Genomic DNA, 23,540 nt, shown 5'->3' on the forward strand with positions numbered 1-23,540 from the left:
CGTCACGTGGTAACCGGAAGTACAATCTCGTTGAAAATGGACGTGGGGGAACTCTTGTCGTTCAAGGTCTGAGACGATGTGTTTTCAATCATTTTGAGAATATCTAGCGATATATTTGTTTGAAAAACGCAGAGGTGTTTGGTGAATATTCACTTGAGGAATTGGACGACAGATTTCAGTTTTAGCGATGTGGAATGACGTTTTATGCTGCAACAGGAATGACAGCCACTGACCCACACGTCTGATTTTACACCTGACTCCAAGATTTCCGAACTCGAAACCTTGGATTAATTCAGTCGTATAGTCCATAATTCCATATTTTTCTTACTGAATTGGCAGACATTTCCCATTCCTGTTACACAACAGCAATCGCTGCAATTTGAAGAATAATAAAAGATTTGCTTAATCCATCTTTCTTCGATGAGAACACAACCATCACAAGCATGCCAAAGGGGAGGACAGTGAAATATTCACTTAATATGGAATTTATTGGTTTACTTATTTAGCCAAATGTGATGTAATAACAAAATTAGCTTAGCAGTTATAAGCGTACTTTCTATTTTTGAGTGTAAAACATGCACATTCAAAAGGGGGAGGTGCACACAGTACTACAGGATACATTTGGTGTAAATATGATTTTCTCATTGCATGTTTCTGAACAGATGCTCAGTAAGGTAAACTAGTTTTAATACAGATTTCTCTCAGCTCAGTTGCTCTGCAGCCCAAGGCAAGAGTCTTATTCACTTATATTAGTTCCAGTTTTGGGCAGCAAGGTCAACCCTGTATATTTTACTGGGTGAGCAGCCATTAATTTGATTCATTAACCCTTTCAGCCCTAAGGGCTTCTGCATGTGCAGCCCTCCCAACCTGGCATGTTTTGGCCACGCTGTAAAAAACTGGGAAGGATGCTTCGCTCCAGGCACAGTGTAAAAGCAATCGCTCAATCAATAGCTACCAAACTTCACATCATGATTGAAATACAATGTTGACACACATTGCTGAAGTCTCAAGACGAGGGATGCAGTATTTCACTTGTAACTTTAAATCAAAAACAGAAATAGTAAAATGCCAGCTCCTGTTGATGTTTGAAGATTGTGGGCTATCTTCATGATTCATATACATATATTCGTGTCTGCCACTTTGACCAGACTGGTCGCTAATTTCTTCTCCTTCACTTTTGCCAGAATTATTGGATGAATTATAAGTCAAATCATCATCATCTGGGTCAAATTCACTGCCAGAATCCATAATAATTTCATCTGAGCACCTCCTGGGCGTTAAGCCTTTGACATTATGCCATATCAATGCGGAAAACCAGATAAAAAGCATACTAACTGTTGGAAGTTTGGAGTGAAAGTTCACATACCTGTGAGGAAGGAAGTTAAGTTCCAGTAACATCCCTTCCCTAGCAGTTTATTACATAATAATGAGCGATGAACTGCTTTAAGTGAACAAGTTTCTTCACTCAACTGCCAGGATGAGAATGGCGATCAGTGGCACCCGCCTAGTAGGCGGGCACAAGGTTTAACAAATTAACTGTTCCTTCAGGAATTCATCAGCTCATGCCAAATCAACTATGGAGGCCATGCCAAGGTTGAAATATGTTTGGTATGTTTGTGTCAACTTTAGTGTGCAGGGCAAGATAAGTTGATGTTAACCTATAAAACAAACATTATGTGTTTATGAAATATAAATGTATACTATTACTATCATTAGTATCAGTATTACCCAGTACAACAATGAGAAACAATATAGTTTGTTCATACTATTGGAATTACTATCACCCAGAACCACAGTGAGAAACGATGGAGATGTTCATGATGATATAGTTAAGATAAACTGTACATATATAGCAGACCAAGCATAAGAGTTTCACCATGATGATATGAATTTCCTGCTGACGTTTAAACAGATCCAATAAAAGAAAAGAATTGAAAATGGATTAATTTCTTGTCAAGTTCAAGTTTTCCTGCTTGCTTGTTCAGCCTCAGAAACCAGACCTTATCAGCAAGAGGAAGGAGGATGAGGAAGATGAAGAGGAGCCGGCAGCGAAGAAAAGGAAAGGGGGCCATGGAGGATCTGCGCTCCCAGCGGAGGGCGTCAATGAACAGGAAAAGATTTTGCAGATGATGGACGAAGTCCCTGAGGTAAGGCTCTATGAGATTGCTCTCTTTCTCTCTGTGTCTGTCTGTCTGTCTCTACCTCTCTATCTCTCTCTCATCTTTTACATTTCATTTTTTGAGAGCAAAACATTCTCTCTGTCACAATGGCCATTTTTTCCATATATGATCGTTTCTGTTATTTCTTACTTTTATACTGTAACTTTCTGTGTTTCTCTCTTCTTCTTTTTTCTTCTTTTTTTTTTGTTGTTGTTGTTGTTGTTGTCAGCGTTAGTTTTTCTATTCGACTTGAGGGATAGTGTGTTTCTCTAAATAGTTTTATGTTTTATTTGATTTGAAAAAGAGGTTCAAATATATTCTCCTTCTCTTCTCTGCAGGCAGAACCTATGGATGATACCAGCCTAAAGAAGATGTTGCTACAGTTTGAGAAGCGAGTTTACAAGAATCAGGAAATGAGGATTAAGTTTCCAGACATGCCAGAAAAGTAAGTGTGGGTGTGGCAACAATTCTGTTTCTGGTACTGAAGTCAAAATCTTTCCATAAAGACTAAAGGAAGCACTCTTGCAGTTGATTGCACATGGGGTCTCAGATGTTGTTTATGTCCATACAATTGCATGATATTTTACCAGTTCATTACTTAGTATTATACTTTTTTTATGCTATTCTTGTCTGGGTATTACTACTATTGGTATTTTTAATGAAAATAAGCAGATACTTGATGTTCAGCATGCATTTAGCTTTATGCAGAGTTCTCCTAGTACAAGACCCAAACATACAAACTACAACAGAATTAGAACAGTGGAAAAGTGCCCAAATATTATGAATTTTTAGGAAAACATTTTGACCAGAAAATTGATTATGCCGTTTTGTTTCAATTTATTAAATTCATTAGACTGGTGGATGTTTTATAATGCCTGTTCATTTAGCTTTTTTTTCTTGATTTGTTTTTAATCAATAAGTGAAAAATGGCCTGAAAGTAAATTTCGGAGATCTATAGTATACACCTATAAAAACATAATGGGTTTTTTTCTGTTTTTCTTAATGTGAAAGTACCCCTCTTGGGAATGCATGAAATGATAGCAATTTTTTTTTTTTTTCCTAGAAAGTATTGGATATTAGTTGTCTTTTCCTGGACTTGATAATTGGACAGTTTTGACTCACTTGTGTAAACAAAGTGGGTACGTTTTAACCTGGTGTTTGGTTGTCTGTGTGTGGGTCCATGGTTAACTTTAACATTGCCATTTTCTCTGGAAATACTTTGTCTGCCAATACCAAAATTGGCTTAAACATAGTTTGAAAAAAATCTTCACATCATACCAGTAGCAGGTTGTAAGTCTCCCGAATTGAGCCATATTTCCAAATCATTAACGGTTTATTTCATTGAGATGTGTTCCGACATCCGAAAATTCTAAAAACCGCTTTCCACTGATGTTATTTAAAAGTAATTTTAGGAAGAAAATTTCCTTTTCCACTGAGTTTGGCTGACTAGAAGGTAGTGTTGTGTTTGAAGATGACATGACCTCGTGGTTCTTGTTCAAAATTAAAAGGAAAAAAACACAAATTCTGGACAGAACACTTACAATGATACTAACTACACCATCGACGTGTTTACTGCATATAAATATTCTTAAGTGGACACTAAATTAGCTGTAATGAACATAGAAGAAAAATTATATTGATCGTTTCTTTCAGCCCATTGTAGACTGGTTTGTGCAGATCTTGAGATCTAAAATGTATTGCAATGTGCTTGAAGGAGATGGCAACGTCTCCTTTACTGCAGAAATAAAAGAATAATTGAGATATAATAAAGCACACAAAAAGCATTATTTAAACGTCCACTACAATCACATTGATTTATTGCACGAAGAAGAAAACATCAACATTGCCTTAAGTTTTAAATTTAGTCATTTGACATGAGATGTGCCGCAGCCTTGGGGATTACTAGTCTGCTTGAATCAGAACTGAAAGTGCGTGGTTCGATCGTCCCGCTCACATGCCTTTTTTTTTTTAATTACAAAAAAAAAAAAAAAAATCTCCCAAGCTTATTTTATATATCATATTTGATACAGAGCACTCTTCAACAATCTTTTCAATCTCCTTTTTTTTTCTCCATATGATTCCTTTACTGGATAAAGCGCAAAGCACAAGTGAGTCTTGAAGGCTTTGCCTCTTGTTACTATGTTGTAACTTGTATTCTTTTCCTTTGCTTTTGAGGGGCATGTTGACAATTTTTGGTTTTGTATGCCAGTAAATGCTGTTACAGTTTTTATTTAATTTTGTTAAGTATGTGTTATCATGCTTATGTTCAGGTTTGTTTCTTTAATCCTCTGGCAAAAAATTGACAAAATGGTCAACGACAGAGGTATGTCTCAAGATGTGCCTGGGTATGACTTGACAAGTGCCTTTCTTGTAATTGGTGGTGGATTCTTTGTAGGTTCTGTGAGGTCACTATTGACAGTCTTTTCAGCCCTGATATGGCCTTGTTTGGTCAGCTGGGCTATAGTTATAGTATGAACAATAGTTGTCTTTTTATAAATCTTCTCTCTCAACTCTCTGTGAAGAGTCATAGGGGCGCAGCACGGAAGAGCTGCTCACCCCAGATTGCTCCAGGTCTGTTGGTTGACTTATTTGTCAAAGCCTGGGTCTCACAGCTATTTGTATGAATGGATCGTGTTCAAAGAAAGTTTGTTTCCATGTTGAACTGTTGTCTTCGTGGTCAGGTTCATGGAGTCCGAGCTGGAGCTGAACGACATCCTGCAGCAGATGCACGTCATCGCCACCGTCCCTGAACTGTACCACGTGCTGGTGGAGCTCAACACGGTGCGCTCCCTCTTGCAGCTGCTGTCCCATGAAAACACAGGTGTGGGGGACGGCTGTCATGATCACAATAGGAATGCTGTCGCTTTGAAAAGTTGCAGCGTTGGTGTGTGTGTGGTTTATCAGCTTGTGACTGGCAGTGTTCCTGTCATGTCTGAAAATGATCACATGGGAATGCTGTCGTTTTGAATTCTCACAGCGTTGATGTGTATGGTTGATGTATGCTTTTGACTTACAGTGTCTGAACATGTTCGCAGTGTAATACAAATACAAAGCAAACACATTTAGAATTCAAACCGCAAGTGGGTTATCACATCTGCTACTAGTAGTAGTAGTAGTAGTAGTAGTAAAAGCATAGGGACTGGCAGGTCATCTGCCAACTAGACCTCTCAGCCTTTCAGTCATTCGGATGAGACGATAAACCGAGGTCCCGTGTGCAGCATGCACTTAGCGCACGTAAAAGAACCCACGGCAACAAAAGGGTTGTTCCTGGCAAAATTCTGTAGAAAAATCCACTGCGATAGGAAAAACAAATAAAACTGCACACAGGAAAAAATACAAAAAAAATGGGTGGCGCTGTAGTGTAGCGATGCGCTCTCCCTGGGGAGAGCAGCCCGAATTTCACACAGAGAAATCTGTTGTGATAGAAAGAAATACAAATACAAATATTTCTAAACTGGTTTATACTGTAGATCAGTTAGAACAAGTATTTGTAAACGGTCATTGATTGCTTATTGAAAGTGTTGCATTTCTGAGCTGTGGTACATTGTGTGCAAAGATTTCATGTTAAATTCTTTAACTAAGCAAATTTTAAGAGAGAGATTTTTTTTCGTTAGAGAAGAATGAACAGAAATGGGGAAAAATAAAAGGGTACTCCTGTGCTGCAGACATCGCCATAGCGGTGGTGGACTTGATGCAGGAGCTGACAGACGTGGACACGCTGAACGAAAGTGAAGAGGACGCAACAGCTCTGGTGGATGCCATGGTGTGTATATGGCTGTGCTGTTTGTGGGGGGAGAGTCAGTATTATTGTTTGGATGGCACTGCTTGTCCCGTGTTTGTCAGTTGTGCCTAATTTTCTTTCTCTGGGTTTCTTTCAGGTTCCAGATGATTGATTCTAGAATGTTTTCATAGTCTTCTGGTATGGCCCTGCGTTGTCAGCTGGGCTATAACTTACATAGACAACAATGAACATGCCTAATTGTGTGTCAAAAACTATAACTTATGTAGACAACAATGAACATACCTAATTGTGTGTCAAAAACTGTAACTTATATAGACAACAATGAACATGCCTAATTGTGTGTCCAAAACTATAACTTATGTAGACAACAATGAACATGCCTAATTGTGTGTCAAAAACTATAACTTATATAGACAACAATGAACATGCCTAATTGTGTTTCAAAAACTATAACTTATTTAGACAACAATGAACATGCCTAATTGTGTGTCAAAAACTATAACTTATATAGACAACAATAAACATGCCTAATTGTGTGTCAAAAACTGTAACTTACATAGACAACAATGAACATGCCTAATTCTGTGTTAAGAAAAAAAAAAAAAAAAGTCTGCCTTTGTCATCTTTACTGTCTCCTCTCTCTCCATCCCTTCCCCCACCCTTTCTGTGTCCACCCCATTTTTCCGGACAACCTCTCACTGTTAGTTAGTATCGCTCACACTCACTTTCCATGTGTACAATTGGTTAGTGTTATACTTTTATCCTGTCTGCCAGTTCCGTCTATGGGTTGTTGTTGTTGTTTTTTTTTCATTGATGGTCTGCAACTCTTACATTCATTCATGTGCATGACCATATTTACCTGCCATATAGGCGGCCACACTTTTCTTTCGGAGATGTCTGTTAGTCAGGTATCTGCTGGTCTGTGGTTCAAATCCTGACTTTGCCGTGTGAGTTAAAGGATGGGTATTTTTCCAGTTTCTTTAGGTCAACATCTTGTAGACCTGCTTGCACCCACATCTCTTTGTTGTGTATATGCATGCAGAGGATCAAATAGGCACATCATAGACATAACTGATGATGAGGGAGTCTCCCGTCGGTCCGACAGATGAGTAGGCAGGTAGGCTTACCTGTCGGTGTGTGTCCTCATATGGGAGAAGAGGCCGATTCTGGATGCGCAGCACTTCCCACAGGTGTTGCAAGGGAAAACGTCTCCAGAAGTTGAGCCCTGCTTCCTTCGCTCACGCTTCTCCTTAATGGCCAGCGTTCTCTTGTTTTCAAACGTCTTTATGCCACTAGAGCACAGCATCCTCCAGTGAGAGCGGTCAAGGGCATCAGTTTCCCAGGAAGCAATGTCTATGTCACAGGCTTTGAGGTTTGTCTTCAAGGTGTCCTTGAAGCGCTTGCAGTGTCTTCCACATTCACGGTGGCCTTCCTTCAGCTGGCCATACAAAAGTATCTTCGGGATCCTGCTGTCTGTCATGTGGACAACGTGTCCTGTCCAGCGTAGCTGGCACTGGATCAGCAGGCTTTCGATGCTGGGCAGGCCGCTCCTCTCTAGGACCTGGAGGTTGGAGACCCTGCCTGGCCACTTTATGCCAAGGATCTTAGACATAACTACTGCTCTTAAATTGTGGGGTAAACAGTGGTGATCATACACATGAAAGAAGCCGACTTGTACAAATGAATGTATTGTTAACCATACAACAGATAAACACAGAAGAGGAAAAAAAATCTCTTTATTGCTTCTCTCTCTCTGTCTCTCTCTGTCTCTCGCAACTCGGCTCTCTCTCTTTTTCTGTGTTCCCCCTGAAATCCTTCCCCCTCTTCCGCCCACAACCCCCCCCCCCCCTCTCCTTTCTCTTCCTCCTGAATCCCCCCCTCTATTTTATTTTACCAGCGGGTATTTTTCTGTCCATTCTGACAGCTTGCAGGACAGATCACGGCCATGCTGGTGCAGAACATGGAGAGACTGGATGAGACCATCAAGGAAGAGGCCGACGGGGTTCACAACACACTGGGTGAGTAACACACCTGCCCCCCCCCCCCCCCCCCCCCTCTCTCCCTCCTTCCTCCACCTCATCCCTCTCATCTCACATCCAGCCTGCCCCCCCCGCCACCCCTTTCCACCCTTCCTCCCTCTCCATCCTTCTTTTTCTTCTTGGGAGTGTGAGTTTGCCTCGTCTGTTGTATGTTGATTGGGCAGCTTTGAAAGGATATTCGAAGTGGCAGTTGATGTTGAAATCATCTCTTCTTTCTTTGTTTTTTTTGTTTTTTGTTGGGTTTTTTTTCATGCTTATGGTCTTTGGTTCTTTTCTGACTGACTCTGTTTCAGCAGCAAATAGTTTTGATTTGTGGTCAAAGTCGGTGTTCGATCACCTTGTGAATTGTGTTCTTTAGTGCCATTGGTTTGTGCTTATGTCTTTTTCCAGCTCTGATTAAACTTCTTTTTTTTCTTTTTTTAATAGTTTGACCCAGTTTTAGTCAGTAATGAGAATTTGTGATGATGGTTTGTGGTGGTAGGTAGGATAATACTGTAGTGAAAGTTTGATTTGACAGGCAGGAAATGTTTTTTTCTGTTTGGACTAAATGGTAACATCGACATTTATCTTCAGTTTAAAACAAATGTTTTCTCGTGCATCAGTTGTAGTGGGTTTTAGCAGCGAGTCATTACTCCATGGATGAATAGATGAAACAGGTCAGTAAGAAATGCAATAAGAAACATCAGTCTTCACAACGACCAAAGAACTATGCACCACTTTTTTTTCTTTTCTTTTTTTTTCTTTTTTTTTGTGTCTTCCAGCCATCATCGAAAACATCACAGAATTCCGCACAGAAATCAGCAGTGAGGCGGCCCAGCAAGGATTGTTGGTCTGGTTACTGAAAAGGGTGAAGGTGAGTTGGATCACAGTTTGGGCTGTGGATAGAAAGGGTCTTGATCAGCCCAGCGACGGGCGCAATAGCCAAATGGTTAAAGCGTTGGACTTTCAGTCTGAGGGTCCTGGGTTCGAATCTCGGTGACGGCGCCCGGTGGGTAAAGGGTGGAGATTTTTACGATCTCCCAGGTGAACGTATGTGCAGACCTGCCAGTGCCTGAACCCCCTTCGTGTGTATACGCAAGCAGAAGATCAAATACACACGTTAAAGATCATGTAATCCATGTCAGCGTTCGGTGGGCTATTGAAACAAGAACATACCCAGCATATACATCCCCGAAAACGGAGTATGGCTGCCTACATGGCGGGATAAAAACGGTCATACGTAAAAGCCCACTCGCGCATATACGAGTGAACGTGGGAGTTGCAGCCCACGAACGCTGAAGAAGAAGAAGATGATCAGCCCAGCATGTTTCATTCCGTGAAGGACAGAGACAACAAATAAGTCATATAAGCACAGACACACATGCACACACACACACACACACGCGCGCACACACACATGTGCGCATATGCACATATTTGATCTCTTTGTCTCACATACATACATACGGATGGATACTCACATAGACAAGTACTGAATTTCTTGGAAAGGTACACGTTCATGTGAGAAATGACAATCAGTGATATCAAAGGAAGAGATGGATCAACCTAGTACTGCAGTAGCACTCGGAACGCTTTACAGTAATACACCAGACATAAACCACAACACACACACACACACACACACACACACACACACGCATGAAAGAAATAGATGTGGATCCAAAGAATACAGCTAATGGAAAAGAGTTCCTTATTTATTTAGAGACTATTTGAAAAAGAATATTTCTTTTATATTTACTTTTTTTTTTCTTCTTTTCTATTTTTAAAGATTTGAATGAGGAACTGTAATGGACTAAAAAAAAAAAGATAGCGAATACCATGTTTGCCACAGTGAATAGGGAAGATTTCTTATGTAACTACCTGGAGTAGCAACTCTTATTAACTCCTCCTTTCTGCACATAACTACATGCATGTATATGAATGTGTATTGTGTGTGCGTGTGTTTATGTAAGTTTGTGCCTGCCTATGTGTGCGTATGTGTTAGGGTAGCTGTTAGATACACATGTATGTTAAAATGTATGTATGCAGTGTGTGCGTGTGTGTTTGTGTGTGTGTGTGTAGTCACATTTTGGTGTGTGTATGTAACATAGATATAATGTTTTATGTTAACAAAAGCGTTTTTGTAAAGCGCCTAGAGCAGATTTCTGTATAGTGTGCTATATAAGTATCCATTATTATTATTCTATTAAATCCTATCATTGCGACCATCTCTCTTTTTCTTCTCTTCTACACCCTCCTTCTTTCCTTTGCCCTAAATTTTCCTTTTTATTCCCAAGATGACGGGGTCTTTTTTGTTTCTTTAATTGAAAATTGCAGAAGTTGATGATTAATCATGAGCTTAAAACATGAGAGATTAGAATTGAATCACTAGTTATTTTTCTTTAACTAATTCAACTTTTTTTTCTTTTCTTTTTTTTCTTTTTTTTTCCACAGATGAAGTTGCCTTTTGACGCTAACAAATTATATGCCAGTGAAATTATGGCCATCCTCCTGCAAAACTCAGATGGTAAGTAGACTTGTGCACTTGAGAAACCATGGGTTCTAATAAGATTTAATTAGAGTGAAAAATTACACACAAAAATTGACATAATTGTTTCAGTTACGTGAAAGAATTTATTTTGCATTGGATCATGTTGCGCTTATGGAATAAAAACTTAAATATATAGTTTCCAGATTCTTTTTTTTTTTTTTTTTTTTTTTTTTTTTGATGCATGAATAGATCTGCGAGTGGGAAAGAAAAATTGGGAAAAATAATACTTCAAAAAATCTTGAAAGTCTGTGACAGGTGTTGGAACATTATAAAATTTTTAGAATGCTAGGGGTGTTTTTTTTTTCTAGCACAGACATCATTTCCATAAGAAGTGACTTATGTTGCATGTTTTGTTCATATAAATCTCAACATTATTGATAGATTTCTTACATATCGTTGTTGTTGTTGCAGAAGTGAGGCAGTTGCTAGGGGAACAGGAAGGAATTGATGTCCTTCTACAACAGCTGGCCGTGAGTTTCTCCACTTCCTCTTCAGTCTCCTTCAGAGATAATTATTTGCTAGCTGTCTCTGCTGCTGTTAATACGTGTTGATGTTAGAAAAGGAACAACTGCAGTTGCTGAAACAGCGCTTAGTAGTTCTGCGACGACTGCTATTATTTTTTTACTCTTGTCACAACTCTGGCAGCTACTGCCAATGCTGCTCTTGTCTTCGTGATCTGTGTTCAGATTTCTGTTGATGCCCAAATACAATTCAGAATGTATGACTTGGTATTTTATTGCTGTTGGTGCATATTATTATTCTGTTAATTGAAATTAGGGATGCAGTTCATTTCGCATATATATTGCATGCCTCACATCTAGCATTAACAACAGTGAGTTTGAATGTTTCAGAAGAGAATTGATGTGTGATGTCAGTGTAATTTCTGTTAAGTCACACAAGTCATTTCAGTGATATTGTGTGACAAAATTTGAGTCATCAGATGAATCTAATTCTGCATTGTTTTTTTTACAGAATATGTCAGGATTTGTTGTTGTTTTAGAGTGATTACATTTGAATGTGTGTGTTTGTGGCTGCAGACGTACAAGCGACATGACCCATCTGGCAAAGAGGAGATGGAGTACATGGAGAACCTGTTCAACTGCATGTGTTCCGCTCTGATGTATCCGCCCAACCGTGGTCGCTTCCTGCGAGGAGAAGGGCTGCAACTCATGAATCTCATGCTGAGGTGATAATGTCCCCTGATGATGTGTTAATACTTTGACAGGCTATGTTGGTGGAAATAACTTGTTAGAAAATTGGTATGACGCCTCTGTTGTAAATGTAAGTTCATTTCTCAGCGCAAATTTACTTCCTTTTTTGATAGATACCTGGCTTCCAAGGCAAAAGCATTATCCTGAAGGCTATCATTCAGTTCATTGCACAGTGGGGTTTTTTGTTTGTTTTGTTTTATTGACTTAAAATCTGCACCAGTGGAATGGTATTATCTTCTCACCGCTTGATCCAGGTTCCCCATACACATCCACAGCAAGGGGTTTCTGCAGCGTTCATGGTGCCAGCAGTGGCAGTTTATTATTTGTAACTTCAAAAAAGGGCAGTACTGTATTCATTTTTGTATATAAAACAAACTTAGACTGAACCATAAAATAGAACAAGGAAATGACAGATTTTGACAATACCATCAGACACAGGCAAAACAATAAACACGCACAAAGGAAAAGTCAAAACAGACACAGATACTTCACACCGCATGGCATCGTGAATGTTGTTTGGGAAGTGACTGGTACAAAGTTGCAGTACGAGTATAACCGTTGCTGATACTTCTGCAGTCACTAGTGCTTTGACGCCAGTGTGGTGGTCTTACAGTTCTTGATACTTCTGCAGTCACTAGTGCTATGACGCCAGTGTGGTGGTCTTACAGTTCTTGATACTTCTGCAGTCACTAGTGCTGTGACGCCAGTGTGGTGGTCTTACAGTTCTTGATACTTCTGCAGTCACTAGTGCTGTGACGCCAGTGTGGTGGTCTTACAGTTCTTGATACTTCTGCAGTCACTTGTGCTGTGACGCCAGTGTGGTGGTCTTACAGTTCTTGATGTTTCTGCAGTCACTAGTGCTGTGACGCCAGTGTGGTGGTCTTACAGTTCTTGATGTTTCTGCAGTCACTAGTGCTGTGACACCAGTGTGGTGGTCTTACAGTTCTTGATACTTCTGCAGTCACTAGTGCTGTGACGCCAGTGTGGTGGTCTTACAGTTCTTGATACTTCTGCAGTCACTAGTGCTGTGACGCCAGTGTGGTGGTCTTACAGTTCTTGATACTTCTGCAGTCACTAGTGCTGTGACACCAGTGTGGTGGTCTTACAGTTCTTGATATTTCTGCAGTCACTAGTGCTGTGACGCCAGTGTGGTGGTATCACAATTCTTGATGCTTCTGTAGTCACTATTCTTGTTACACTAATGTGGTAGTATTACCATTGTTGGTGCTTCTGCAGTCATTATTGCTGTTACACCAATATTGAAGACAATAGTTTCTGCCCATTCACAAATCATAATGTTTTTTTTGTGTGTGTTTTTTTTGGGGGTTTTTTTTGTTTTGTTTTTTGTTTGTCACCTCAAATACCATAATCGATTCATCACACTAAAAAAAACAACAACATGATTTAATATTATTTTTGAACGTCATTCCTAGACACAGGTTAGCAGTGTGTGTAAGACAGTTTTCTCTCACCCGAACATGCGTGGTTCGAAGCTGCTTTGGGTTTGGTTTGGTTTTTTTGTTTGTGTTGTTTTGGGTTTGTTTGTTTTTAACCCGAAGCTTTTATAATATCAAGTACAGAACACATTTTAACGGGGGTTTTGGGGGTTGGTTTTGTTTTGTTTTGTTTTTTTAGTGTGCATCACACAAGTGAGTCTTGAAGGCCTTGCCTCTCTTGTTCTCGTTGTTGCTTCATTCATAGCTGAGTGCGGCTTTGCGTGTCTCAGGGAGAAGAAGATGTCGCGTAACTGCGCCATCAAGGTGCTGAACCACTCTATGACGGGCATGGATGGCGTGGACAACAGCCAGAAGTTTGTGGACATCCTGGGCCTGCGCACCATCTTCCCCCTCTTCATGAAGACGCCCAAGTCCGCGCGCGCTGGGCCCTCCGCTGACGAGCTGGAAGGTGAGGTTTAACAACTTGACCCCTGAAAACGGAGCATGGCTGCCTACATGGCAGGGTAAAAATAGTCCTACACGTAAAAGCCCACTTGTGTAGGTATGAGTGAACGTGGGAGTTGCAGCTCACAAACGAAGAAGAAGAAGGTTACAACTTGGAAAGACTACTCTGCAAACTACGCACACAGAATTAGTTATAAATGAATGATAGCCTTAGCTTTTTTTTTGCTTTCTTTTTTAGTTAAAAAATCCATAATAGCAGCAAAAAACAAACAAAAAAAAGACAAAATAAAAATATTGAATAAATGACACAAAATTTAAGTACAATAGCAAAAGATATTGTGTATTAGATAGATATATAAATTTTGAAGTATTTTCAAAATCATACGTTTTGTGGTTTGAGTGGGGTTTTTTGTTTTGTTTCATAGTGGGGGTTTGTTGTTGTTGTTTTTGGGGGGCGGTGGGGGGTGATTTTTCCACATCTGTGTCTGTTGTTTTAGGCAGTCGAATGATATTATTTCCAACTTCAATTCTTTGTCCAGAACACACTTGTTCCATCATTGCTTCATTACTTCGGAACAGCCATGGGACCCAGCGACAGCGACTACTCAGCAAATTCACAGAGAACGACCATGAAAAGGTACAGATTAGTGCACACCTATGCTAATGCTGTTTTTCATTTTCTTTTTTTTCCTTCCCTTTTTTTTTTTTTTTTTTTTTTTTTTTTCGTAACTAACCCTTGGTAACATTTACTTTGATGAACGCCATTCAGAATTAAGATTTTAAAAAATTAAACTTCAGCTTTTTTCTTTTAAAATAGATTTTCATCTAATGTCTCATGCATACACACACCACACCATAGCATTAATTGTCAGCATCAGAATTGGCAGAGGGTGCCTGAAGCGTGGAAAATGTTTCAGGGGCTAAGATAGTGTGATGAAATGTATATATTGTTCAGTGTATCCAGTAATTGTCTGTGATGTTTTGTGTTGAACTAGGTGGAGAGATTGATGGAGCTGCATTTCAAATACCTGGACAAGGTGCGACAGTGTGACGATGCTCTGGAGAAGGAAAAGTTGGTGAGTCACTGCCTATGTTAACTGTCTGCTGTTTGTAAGTTGTCATATTGTTTTTTGTATTTGTATTTGTATTTCTTTTTATCACAACAGATTTCTCTGTGTGAAATTCGGGCTGCTCTCCCCAGGGAGAGCGCGTCGCTACACTACAGCGCCACCCATTTTTTTGTATTTTTTCCTACGTGCAGTTTTATTTTGTTTTTCCTATCGCAGTGGATTTTTCTACAGAATTTTCCAGGAACAACCCTTTTGATGCCGTGGGTTCTTTTACGTGCGCTAAGTGCATGCTGCACACAGGACCTCGGTTTATCGTCCCATCCGAATGACTAGCGTCCAGACCACCACTCAAGGTCTAGTGGAGGGGGAGAAAATATCGGCGGCTGAGCCGTGATTCAAACCAGCGCACTCAGATTTTCTCGCTTCCTAGGCAGACGCGTTACCTCTAGGCCATCACCATCACTTATGTATCTCTTTCTCTGACCCATCTTTTTATGTATTGTCTCAGTGACTATTCCCATGCTGGTTCTGTCTCAGTGACACCATTTCTGTGCTGGTCAGTGACACTATTTCCATACTGGTAATGTCTCAGTGACACTATTCCCATAGAGGTACAGTCTCTGACACTATTCCCATACTGGTACTGTCTCACTGGTACTCTTACCATATAAGTACGGTCTCAGTGACTCTATTTCCATGCTGTTACTGTCTCAGTGACACTATTCCCATGTTGGTATTGTCTTAGTGACACTATTTCCATGCTGGTATGGTACAGTGACACTATTTCCATGCTGATATTGTCTCAGTGACACTATTTCCATGCTGTTACTGTCTCATGATACTGTCTCACTGGTACTCTTACCATATAAGTGCTGTCTTAGTGACTCTATTTCCATGCTGTTACTGTCTCAGTGACACTATTTCCATGCTGTTACTGTCTCAGTGACACTATTCCCATGCTGGTATTGTCTTAGTGACACTGTTCCCATGCTGGTATTGTCTCAGTGACACTATTCCCATGCTGGTATTGTCTCAGTGATTCCCATGCTGGTACTGTCTCAGTGACACTATTTCCATGCTGGTATTGTCTCAGTGACACTATTCCCATGCTGGTACTGTCTCAGTGACACTATTCCCATGCTGGTACTGTCTCAGTGACACTATTCCATGCTGGTATTGTCTCAGTGACACTATTTCCATGCTGGTATTGTCTCAGTGATACTATTCCCATGCTGGTATTGCCTCAGTGATACTATTCCCATGCTGGTATTGTCTCAGTGACACTATTTCCATGCTGGTATTGTCTCAGTGATACTGTTCTCTTGCTGGTACTGTCTCAGTGACACTATTCCCATGCTGGTATTGTCTCAGTGACACTATTCCCATGCTGGTATGGTACAGTGACACTATTTCCATGCTGATATTGTCTCAGTGACACTATTTCCATGCTGGTACTATATCAGTGACACTATTCCCATGCTGGTACTGTCTCAGTGACACTAGTTCCATGCTGATACTGTCTCAGTGACACTATTCCCATGCTTGTTGTCATGATCTCTCCCTTGAAACCTTGGCACAAGATCATCCTGTCATTTCCATTGCCAACAGTCTGTAGGGAGCTACGCGTCAGGTTGGTCACTGCTTTTACATCTGCTGCTGTACCCGAAAAATTTAAAGGTGCAATCACACAGTAAACAGTGGGAAATCAAAATGTAAAAAGCTGCTGTATATGAACCATATATATTTTAAAAAGAAAACGCTGCTGTGTGTTAAACCAGCAACCTTAGAAGGACACCGAGTATGAACAAACCTGATAAAGAGTGTTTCAAAACAATGTCTCAAATGAAATTAGAAAACAAAAAATTGAAAATTAAAAAAAAGCCTGTGCGTTCAGACCTTCATAGTGTGTATCAAAACAAACCTGCGTCATGTGTTCAGATAAGCATCAACGACGATGATGACAGATGTGAAACTGTCCACATTTTGTTTTGCAGAGAATGAAGCACAGAGGAGAGGATGTGGACGACGAGATGGAGGATGAGTTCTACCTAAAACGTCTGGACTCGGGGCTGTTCACACTGCAGCTTATCGACTATATCATGCTGGAGATCTGTGCTTCGGGCTCGTCCTCGGTCAGTTTGGGTCATGTGTGGGGGGTGGGATGGTTTGTTTCTGAAGTATTTTGTATTTGTATTTGTATTTCTTTTTATCACAACAGATTTCTCTGTGTGAAATTCGGGCTGCTCTCCCCAGGGAGAGCGCGTCGCTACACTACAGCGCCACCCATTTTTTTTGTATTTTTTCCTGCATGCAGTTTTATTTGTTTTTCCTGTCGATGTGGATTTTTCTATAGAATTTTGCCAGGAACAACCCTTTTGTTGCCGTGTGTTATTTACGTGTGCTAAGTGCATGCTGCACACGGGACCTCGGTTTATCATCTCATCCAAATGACTAGCGTCCAGACCACCACTCAAGGTCTAGTGGAGGGGGAGAAAATATCAGCGGCTGAACCATGATTCGAACCAGCGCGCTAAAATTCTCTCGCTTCCTAGGCGGACGCGTTACCTCTAGGCCATCTCTCCACAAGTATCAAGATCACTGGCTTGCTGTCAGGATGTTGTATTCCTTGGTTTGATTTTGACATCAAGTTTAGTTTCGCAAACTGTAACACGAGCCACTGGTGCAGGAAAAGACAGTAAAAGAGAATCTGTGGGTCAGGGTATGTTATATTAAACATGATTTTAGAGGGGGCTTGGGGTGGGTGGGTGTAGGGGTGGCATCCTATCATTGACAGTGACTTGATGTACTTTTTTTCTTCTTGATAATTCGTGTGGGAAAGATAAGTGTGAGTTCGTTGTTTCCCAACAGATTGTATTGAATATGCTTTGTGTCTGATGCTATTCTCTCTCTCTCTCTCTCTCTCTCTCTCTCTCTCTCTCTCTCTCTCTCTCTCTCTCTTTCCCAATCTCATGTCTGTAACCCCCTTCAGGATGGGCCTTGGTCTAAACTGAATAAATTTCGTTTCATTTGGTTTTGTTTCTTTCCCACCCTGATCTCCCCACCTCTCTTTCTTTTTCTCTTCTCTGTTGTGATTTCACTTCTTTTCTTTTGTCCAAACTACCATTTTTGTTAGTAATAAGTTACAAGCAAGTAAAAGCTTGCATTGCTGAAATAGGGTCTGAAGTATTGTCTGTCTACTGCGTTGTTGTTGTGGGGTTTTTTTTCAGATTAAATCCAGGGTGATGCAGATTTTGAACATGCGTGGTGGGTCCATCAAAGTGATACGAGGGATAATGAGGGGTGAGTGCTTGTTACAGGTGATGGGTTGTCAGCTACCTTCCCCACCTACCCTCCATCTTCCCCTCACGTCAGATTTGGTTCTGCTTGTTCCTTCACATTTGTTTGTTTCACAGCACACACACACACACATGCACACACACACCCACACCCCCTACACACACACATGCACACACACCCCCACACACATGTATTTCAGTGCATGCGTATTAGATGACCGTTTATTTCTTTGTTCCCTTTGCTCTTTGTTGTGTCTATTAATCCTTTGGGATTTTATGACAATAAATGAAGTCAAGTCAAGTCACACACACACACACACACACACACTTTTTTCTGCATGGTATGGCAGTGCACTCAGACATACCTGAACACAGAATCAAGTTTTTAGGGGTAATTTTTTTGTTTGTTTTTTGACTTGTTCAGATGATTAGTACAGTCATTTTACTCTGTAAATGCTCGAGTTCTTTCTGTGCATGAACAATACTTCTTTGAAAATCAGAAAATTACTTGGAATTTACGTTCTTAACCATAATCTGGCATTGATTTCTAATGTTTTTATATAATGTGTGGCGAATGTCAAAGACAGCGTGTGCAGTAATGCAGTTTGTGTGAACATGCACCTATATGTATAGACATAGATGTCTGACTTCAGTGTCTGCGTTCCTGCTGAACTTTTGTTTGTATACAAGTTTAGGTTATGTTTGTACTGGTTTTTTAAAATGTACTATCCTCCAAGATATTCCCTTTTGTGGTAACATAAGCTTGTTTTGTTTGGTTCAGCTGTGGTCTATTCTGTTCAGTTTTAATCTGTTCTATCCTGTTCTGACGGAGACAATTATAACTTAGACCCACACTGTGAGTCTGCAGCAATACTACATGATTTTACATATTTTAACATAACTTTTAACTCATTGAGCCCTGCACCCATGCATTGCTCTGGCATCAGAATTAAATTTATTTAAAATGGATTTATTCCTGCAGATGCATAAGTCACAAAGAAAGGGAACTGATCAGCAGTATTTCTGGGTGTGAGTTTTCTGCATCAATATGGCATGGAAGCCTGCTGAGGCTGTAAACTCCCCAGGGTTGAATGGTTTGTGGGGGGGGGGGCAGGGGGCGGGGTGAAAATTTCCTTTGCTGTGCATTCATGGAGGCCGGGTGTGTTGCAGAGTATGCGGGCAACATTGGGGACGCCAGAGACCCAGCAGCCAGAGAGGCGGAACAGTCCAGAATCCTTCAGCTGGTGGACAAGTTCTGACGGCCGCCTCCCCATGTGTTCATCACCCTCTTTCACGCATTCATGGACATTGTACATAACCTTCATCCATTTTTTATGTCAGACATTAATAGATTTTGGAATGTTAACATGATTCTTTGTTGGTGGTATGTGAGAGAGAGTGGAAATGCACAATAAAAACCCCAAAACAGTGGTGTATTTTTTATTTGTTTGAATTAATACTTTTATTTATATAGGGCTCTAAAACCACCACACCAGATTGGCTTGATTGTAGCATGAAGGAAAAGCTAGGATACTTCTGCTCCTTATCCTATCACAAAGTGCCCTTTAGATAATAAAGAATAAAAAATTGTATATATATATATGAAAGAAAGAAACACCAGCAACACAAGATTCACTTCATGTTCGTGAGCCTACTGGTGAGCCCATGGCCTGATGTGCTGACATGTTTTTCAAACCTGGTTTTGACAAGGAAACACGCACACACATACACACACACAGACACACACACACACGTAACTCTTTACCATCACTTCGACACCCACACCCCTACTTAACACCACACATACACAAATGCATGCACATACATGCATGCACACACACAAGAAGTGCACATGCTATCTCCAACCCTGTCTTGTCCCTTGAGCCATTACGCAACAAAAACATTCATCTCCATTACAACCATGAAGTACGCTCAAACACGTGTGTGGCCTGTGATTCTCAGTACGTTGGTACTTTTGCACATGGCTGTATTGCATGGGTCGCTCGATCATTGGGCTTTCCACTCTTACACACTGTGTGTGTGTGTGTGTGTGTGTGGTCATGAGTTGAAGGAATAGAAGTGGCCCCATCCCTCTTTCTCTATATCTCTCTTTCTCTGCCCTCACGCACTGGCACCACACATGCACACTCACAAACACGTGAGCATGTACATATGCACATATATGCCGATCTCTCCATCCCACTCTCTTTCCGTCTCTCCCCAACACCTCTCTGTACCTCATTGCTTGGTCTACTCAGTCCAAATGTCCTGTGTGCTACTCAAATGGAAAGGGACAGGTATTGTCAATAAAGTATCCAGGTCAATTTGATACAACCACTTATGACCCAAATCGCCACAGACAGGACAATCACAATCACCTTCATCCTTTTCATGCACTTCATAACATTCTCTCTCTCTCTCTCTCTCTCTCTCTCTCTCTCTCTCTCCATCTCTCTCACACATACATACACACCTCTTTCCTTATACCAAAGCCAATACTTGTATCCCTTCTCCCTCCTCCCCACCTTTTATATGGACAGCATTGGAATATCAGAAGGGATAGATTTAGAGATGATATGGTGAGGAGAGTGAAAGTCCTGTTCTGCTGAAGGGTCGGACACATGAAAGGGCAGTGTGAAAAGTCCCATTTTCATGGCAACTACCATGTAGATGAAACAACTGTTGGCACCACCTCCCCTCTATGGAGCTATGCCCCAACTTTGGTTTCTGCTTTCCTCACTGCCTTCTTGTGTCAGTGTTACCCCTCACCATCCTCTCTAACTCACACATCCACGCAGTATGAAAGCCGAAACACACACACACATGCACGCACGCGTGCACACACATACATATGTGTATATGTATGTATATAACTACAACAAATGTTATAGATATATTAAGATTGCTTTTTCATTTTTTCTAGATTGCCAATTTATCTATGTCTTCAGGCTTCCAGACAGAAGGCCATGTTAGCTTTCAGATCTTTGGCCAATAGGAAACTGTTCTTCACTTTGTATGCATGTGTGCAAGTTAAATTTTTTTTTTTTTTTTTAATGAAGAGCAGTGAAACACTGACGATTCCTACACGGTTCATTGGGTTGCAAAAACTTTTTCTTCAGGGGTGGGGTGGGGAGGGTGTCAGTTTCACTGAGGGGCTTTCAGTTTCGGTCCCTCTCGCGTCCCTGTACATATGATTTATATAGTCTCCCAGAACCTGCTGACAGTTAGCATGGATTGTTGGATTTCAACATGCTTGCATCTTATTCGAACCACAAACAAGCCCGCAGATATAGACTATGTCAGTATCTTTAAAAAAAAGTTGTTGTAAAAAAAAAATGTAGTGCACCAGTTTATTGATCTTGGAACCACAGACCCTTCGCATTGAAGCCAAGATACTATCTACTGAAGTACTGCTGCGATCTTAACGTCATGACCTCTGTTGGGAAGATTTTGACCCTTCATCACACCCTTACAACACCTTGAGACTTAACGATATTAGGCAGTATTGCTATTGACACACAGCGCTGTAAAACACGGTGGTATTTGGCTCAGAGCACCAATGAACACTTTGACTTGGGAATTGAGATTGAATTTTGCGTTAGGTCCAAATGTGAGGAACAAAACCGTTTTGTTTTTGGTTTTTGTTTGTTTTGTTGGGGGTTTTTTGCGATACAATAGAATAAATTATACTGATCACACTTGTATAAAGTTTACCACTTTATATAGGGGGGCGGGAACATAATTACATTTTGATTTTTAATAATTATCATTCACACTTATGGCCGTGAGAGAGCACCTAACAGAGTCGCAAGGCCCTGCACAAAGATGAGAATGGCACACAGCGCTTTTGGCCCATGGCGCTAATGACACTTAGCTCCAGTGCCGGATATTACCTGATCAGTACAGGAGTCTGTAAGGTGGACATGGGGAAGTCAGGCAGACAGGTGATAACAGGCACTGCTGAAAAGAGCCAGCTCTACTGACCAGCGTTTGACACGGTCTTCCACTGACCTCTGTTTCCAGTGACCTTCTGTGGCAGAGGGTACAGAGCCAGATGAACTGGATGCAACATCGGTCGGAACAAATCATGTCACTTTCCTCAGTGTGCACACACACACACACACACACACACACACACAACACACACAACACAAACAAACAGAGAGAGAGAGAGATACACTGACACACACACACACACACACACACACACACACACACACACACAGACTCCTTGCTCTGGTTTTGTGTGATGCGTCAGTCAGAAAATCAACTTTCCCCAATGTGCCAGACACACAAAAATAACCAAGCGCGCACACACGCGCGCGCATGCACACACACACACACAAACTTACACACATAATATATTGGCCAACAACGTAGGATATAAGTCACTCGGTGACAGGCAAATTGGCCTTGCTCTGGCCTTGTGTGATGCATTACAATGTCTCCAGAATGCATTATTCTAAGAAATTGATCAGCCTACTTCAGCTAGCTTGATGAAAAGCTAGGCAACATCATTTTCGGTCTTGGTTCCATAATTCCGTGTAAGTGTTCAAAATATATCATAAAACCAACTTGAAAAGAATGATAGGTCTCTTGAATTTTCGAGCTACTCTCTCGACGGGCGCAATCGCTGAGTTTAAGTGCTGGACTGTCAATCTGAGGGTCCCGGGTTCGAATCACGGTGACGGCGCCTGGTGGGTAAAGGGTGGAGATTTTTACGATCTCCCAGGTCAACATATATGCAGACCTGCTAGTGCCTGAACCCCCTTCGTGTGTATATGCAAGCAGAAGATCAAATACGCACGTTAAAGATCCTGTAATCCATGTCAGCGTTCAGTGGGTTATGGAAACAAGAACATACCCAGCATGCACACCCCCGAAAACGAAGTATGGCTGCTTACATGGCGGGGTAAAAACGGTCATACACGTAAAAGCCCACTCGTGTGCATACGAGTGAACGCAGAAGAAGAAGAGCTACTCTTTCTGTCTCTCTCTCTCTATCTCTCTGTGCCGCTTTCCTGGGTGTAAAATATATGTTGCCATATAAACTGTAAAAAAAAACCCACTGAACAGCCGGGGTAGGCAGAAGGGGGAGTCAGTCAGCTGAGGGGGAGTCGGTCAGAAGGGGGAGTCGGTCAGCTGAGGGGGAGTCGGTCAGCTGAGGGGGAGTCGGTCAGAAGGGGGAGTCGGTCAGAAGGGGGAGTCGGTCAGCTGAGGGGGAGTCGGTCAGAAGGGGGAGTCGGTCAGCTGAGGGGGGTCAGTCAGAAGGGGGAGTCAGTCAGAAGGGGGAATCAGTCGGGGGGGGGGGGGGGGGGGGGAGTCGTTCAGAAGGGGGAGTCGGTCAGAGGGGGGAGTCAGTCAGCTGAGGGGGGGAATCAGTCAGCTGAGGGGGAGTCAGTCGGGGTGGGGTGGGGGTCAGAAGGGGGAGTCAGTCAGAAGGGGGGGGGGGGGCAGAAGGGGGAGTCAGTCAGAAGGGGGAGTCAGTCAGAAGGGGGGGGGGTCAGAAGGGGGAGTCCGTCAGAAGGGGGAGTCAGTCAGAAGGGGGGGGGGGCAGAAGGGGGAGTCAGTCAGAAGGGGGAGTCCGTCAGA

At 41.5% G+C, this 23,540-nt stretch overlaps 1 protein-coding gene across 1 annotated transcript; it reads left to right on the forward strand.

The window, feature by feature from the left end:
- The first annotated feature begins 7 nt into the window (after positions 1 to 7).
- On the forward strand, positions 8 to 19,378 carry LOC143300221 (beta-catenin-like protein 1). Its single transcript, XM_076613797.1, has 16 exons — positions 8 to 66; positions 1,986 to 2,147; positions 2,498 to 2,604; positions 4,841 to 4,980; positions 5,825 to 5,922; positions 7,826 to 7,919; positions 8,702 to 8,793; positions 10,374 to 10,446; positions 10,882 to 10,940; positions 11,508 to 11,656; positions 13,408 to 13,586; positions 14,122 to 14,219; positions 14,578 to 14,658; positions 16,647 to 16,784; positions 17,880 to 17,952; positions 19,119 to 19,378. The coding sequence occupies exons 1-16, from the start codon at positions 37 to 39 to the stop codon at positions 19,205 to 19,207; spliced, it is 1,662 nt and encodes a 553-aa protein (XP_076469912.1). The 5' UTR covers positions 8 to 36; the 3' UTR covers positions 19,208 to 19,378.
- The last annotated feature ends 4,162 nt before the right edge of the window (positions 19,379 to 23,540 follow it).

The sequence above is a fragment of the Babylonia areolata genome, chromosome 26, assembly GCF_041734735.1.
Source record: "Babylonia areolata isolate BAREFJ2019XMU chromosome 26, ASM4173473v1, whole genome shotgun sequence".
Classification (NCBI taxonomy): domain Eukaryota; kingdom Metazoa; phylum Mollusca; class Gastropoda; order Neogastropoda; family Buccinidae; genus Babylonia; species Babylonia areolata.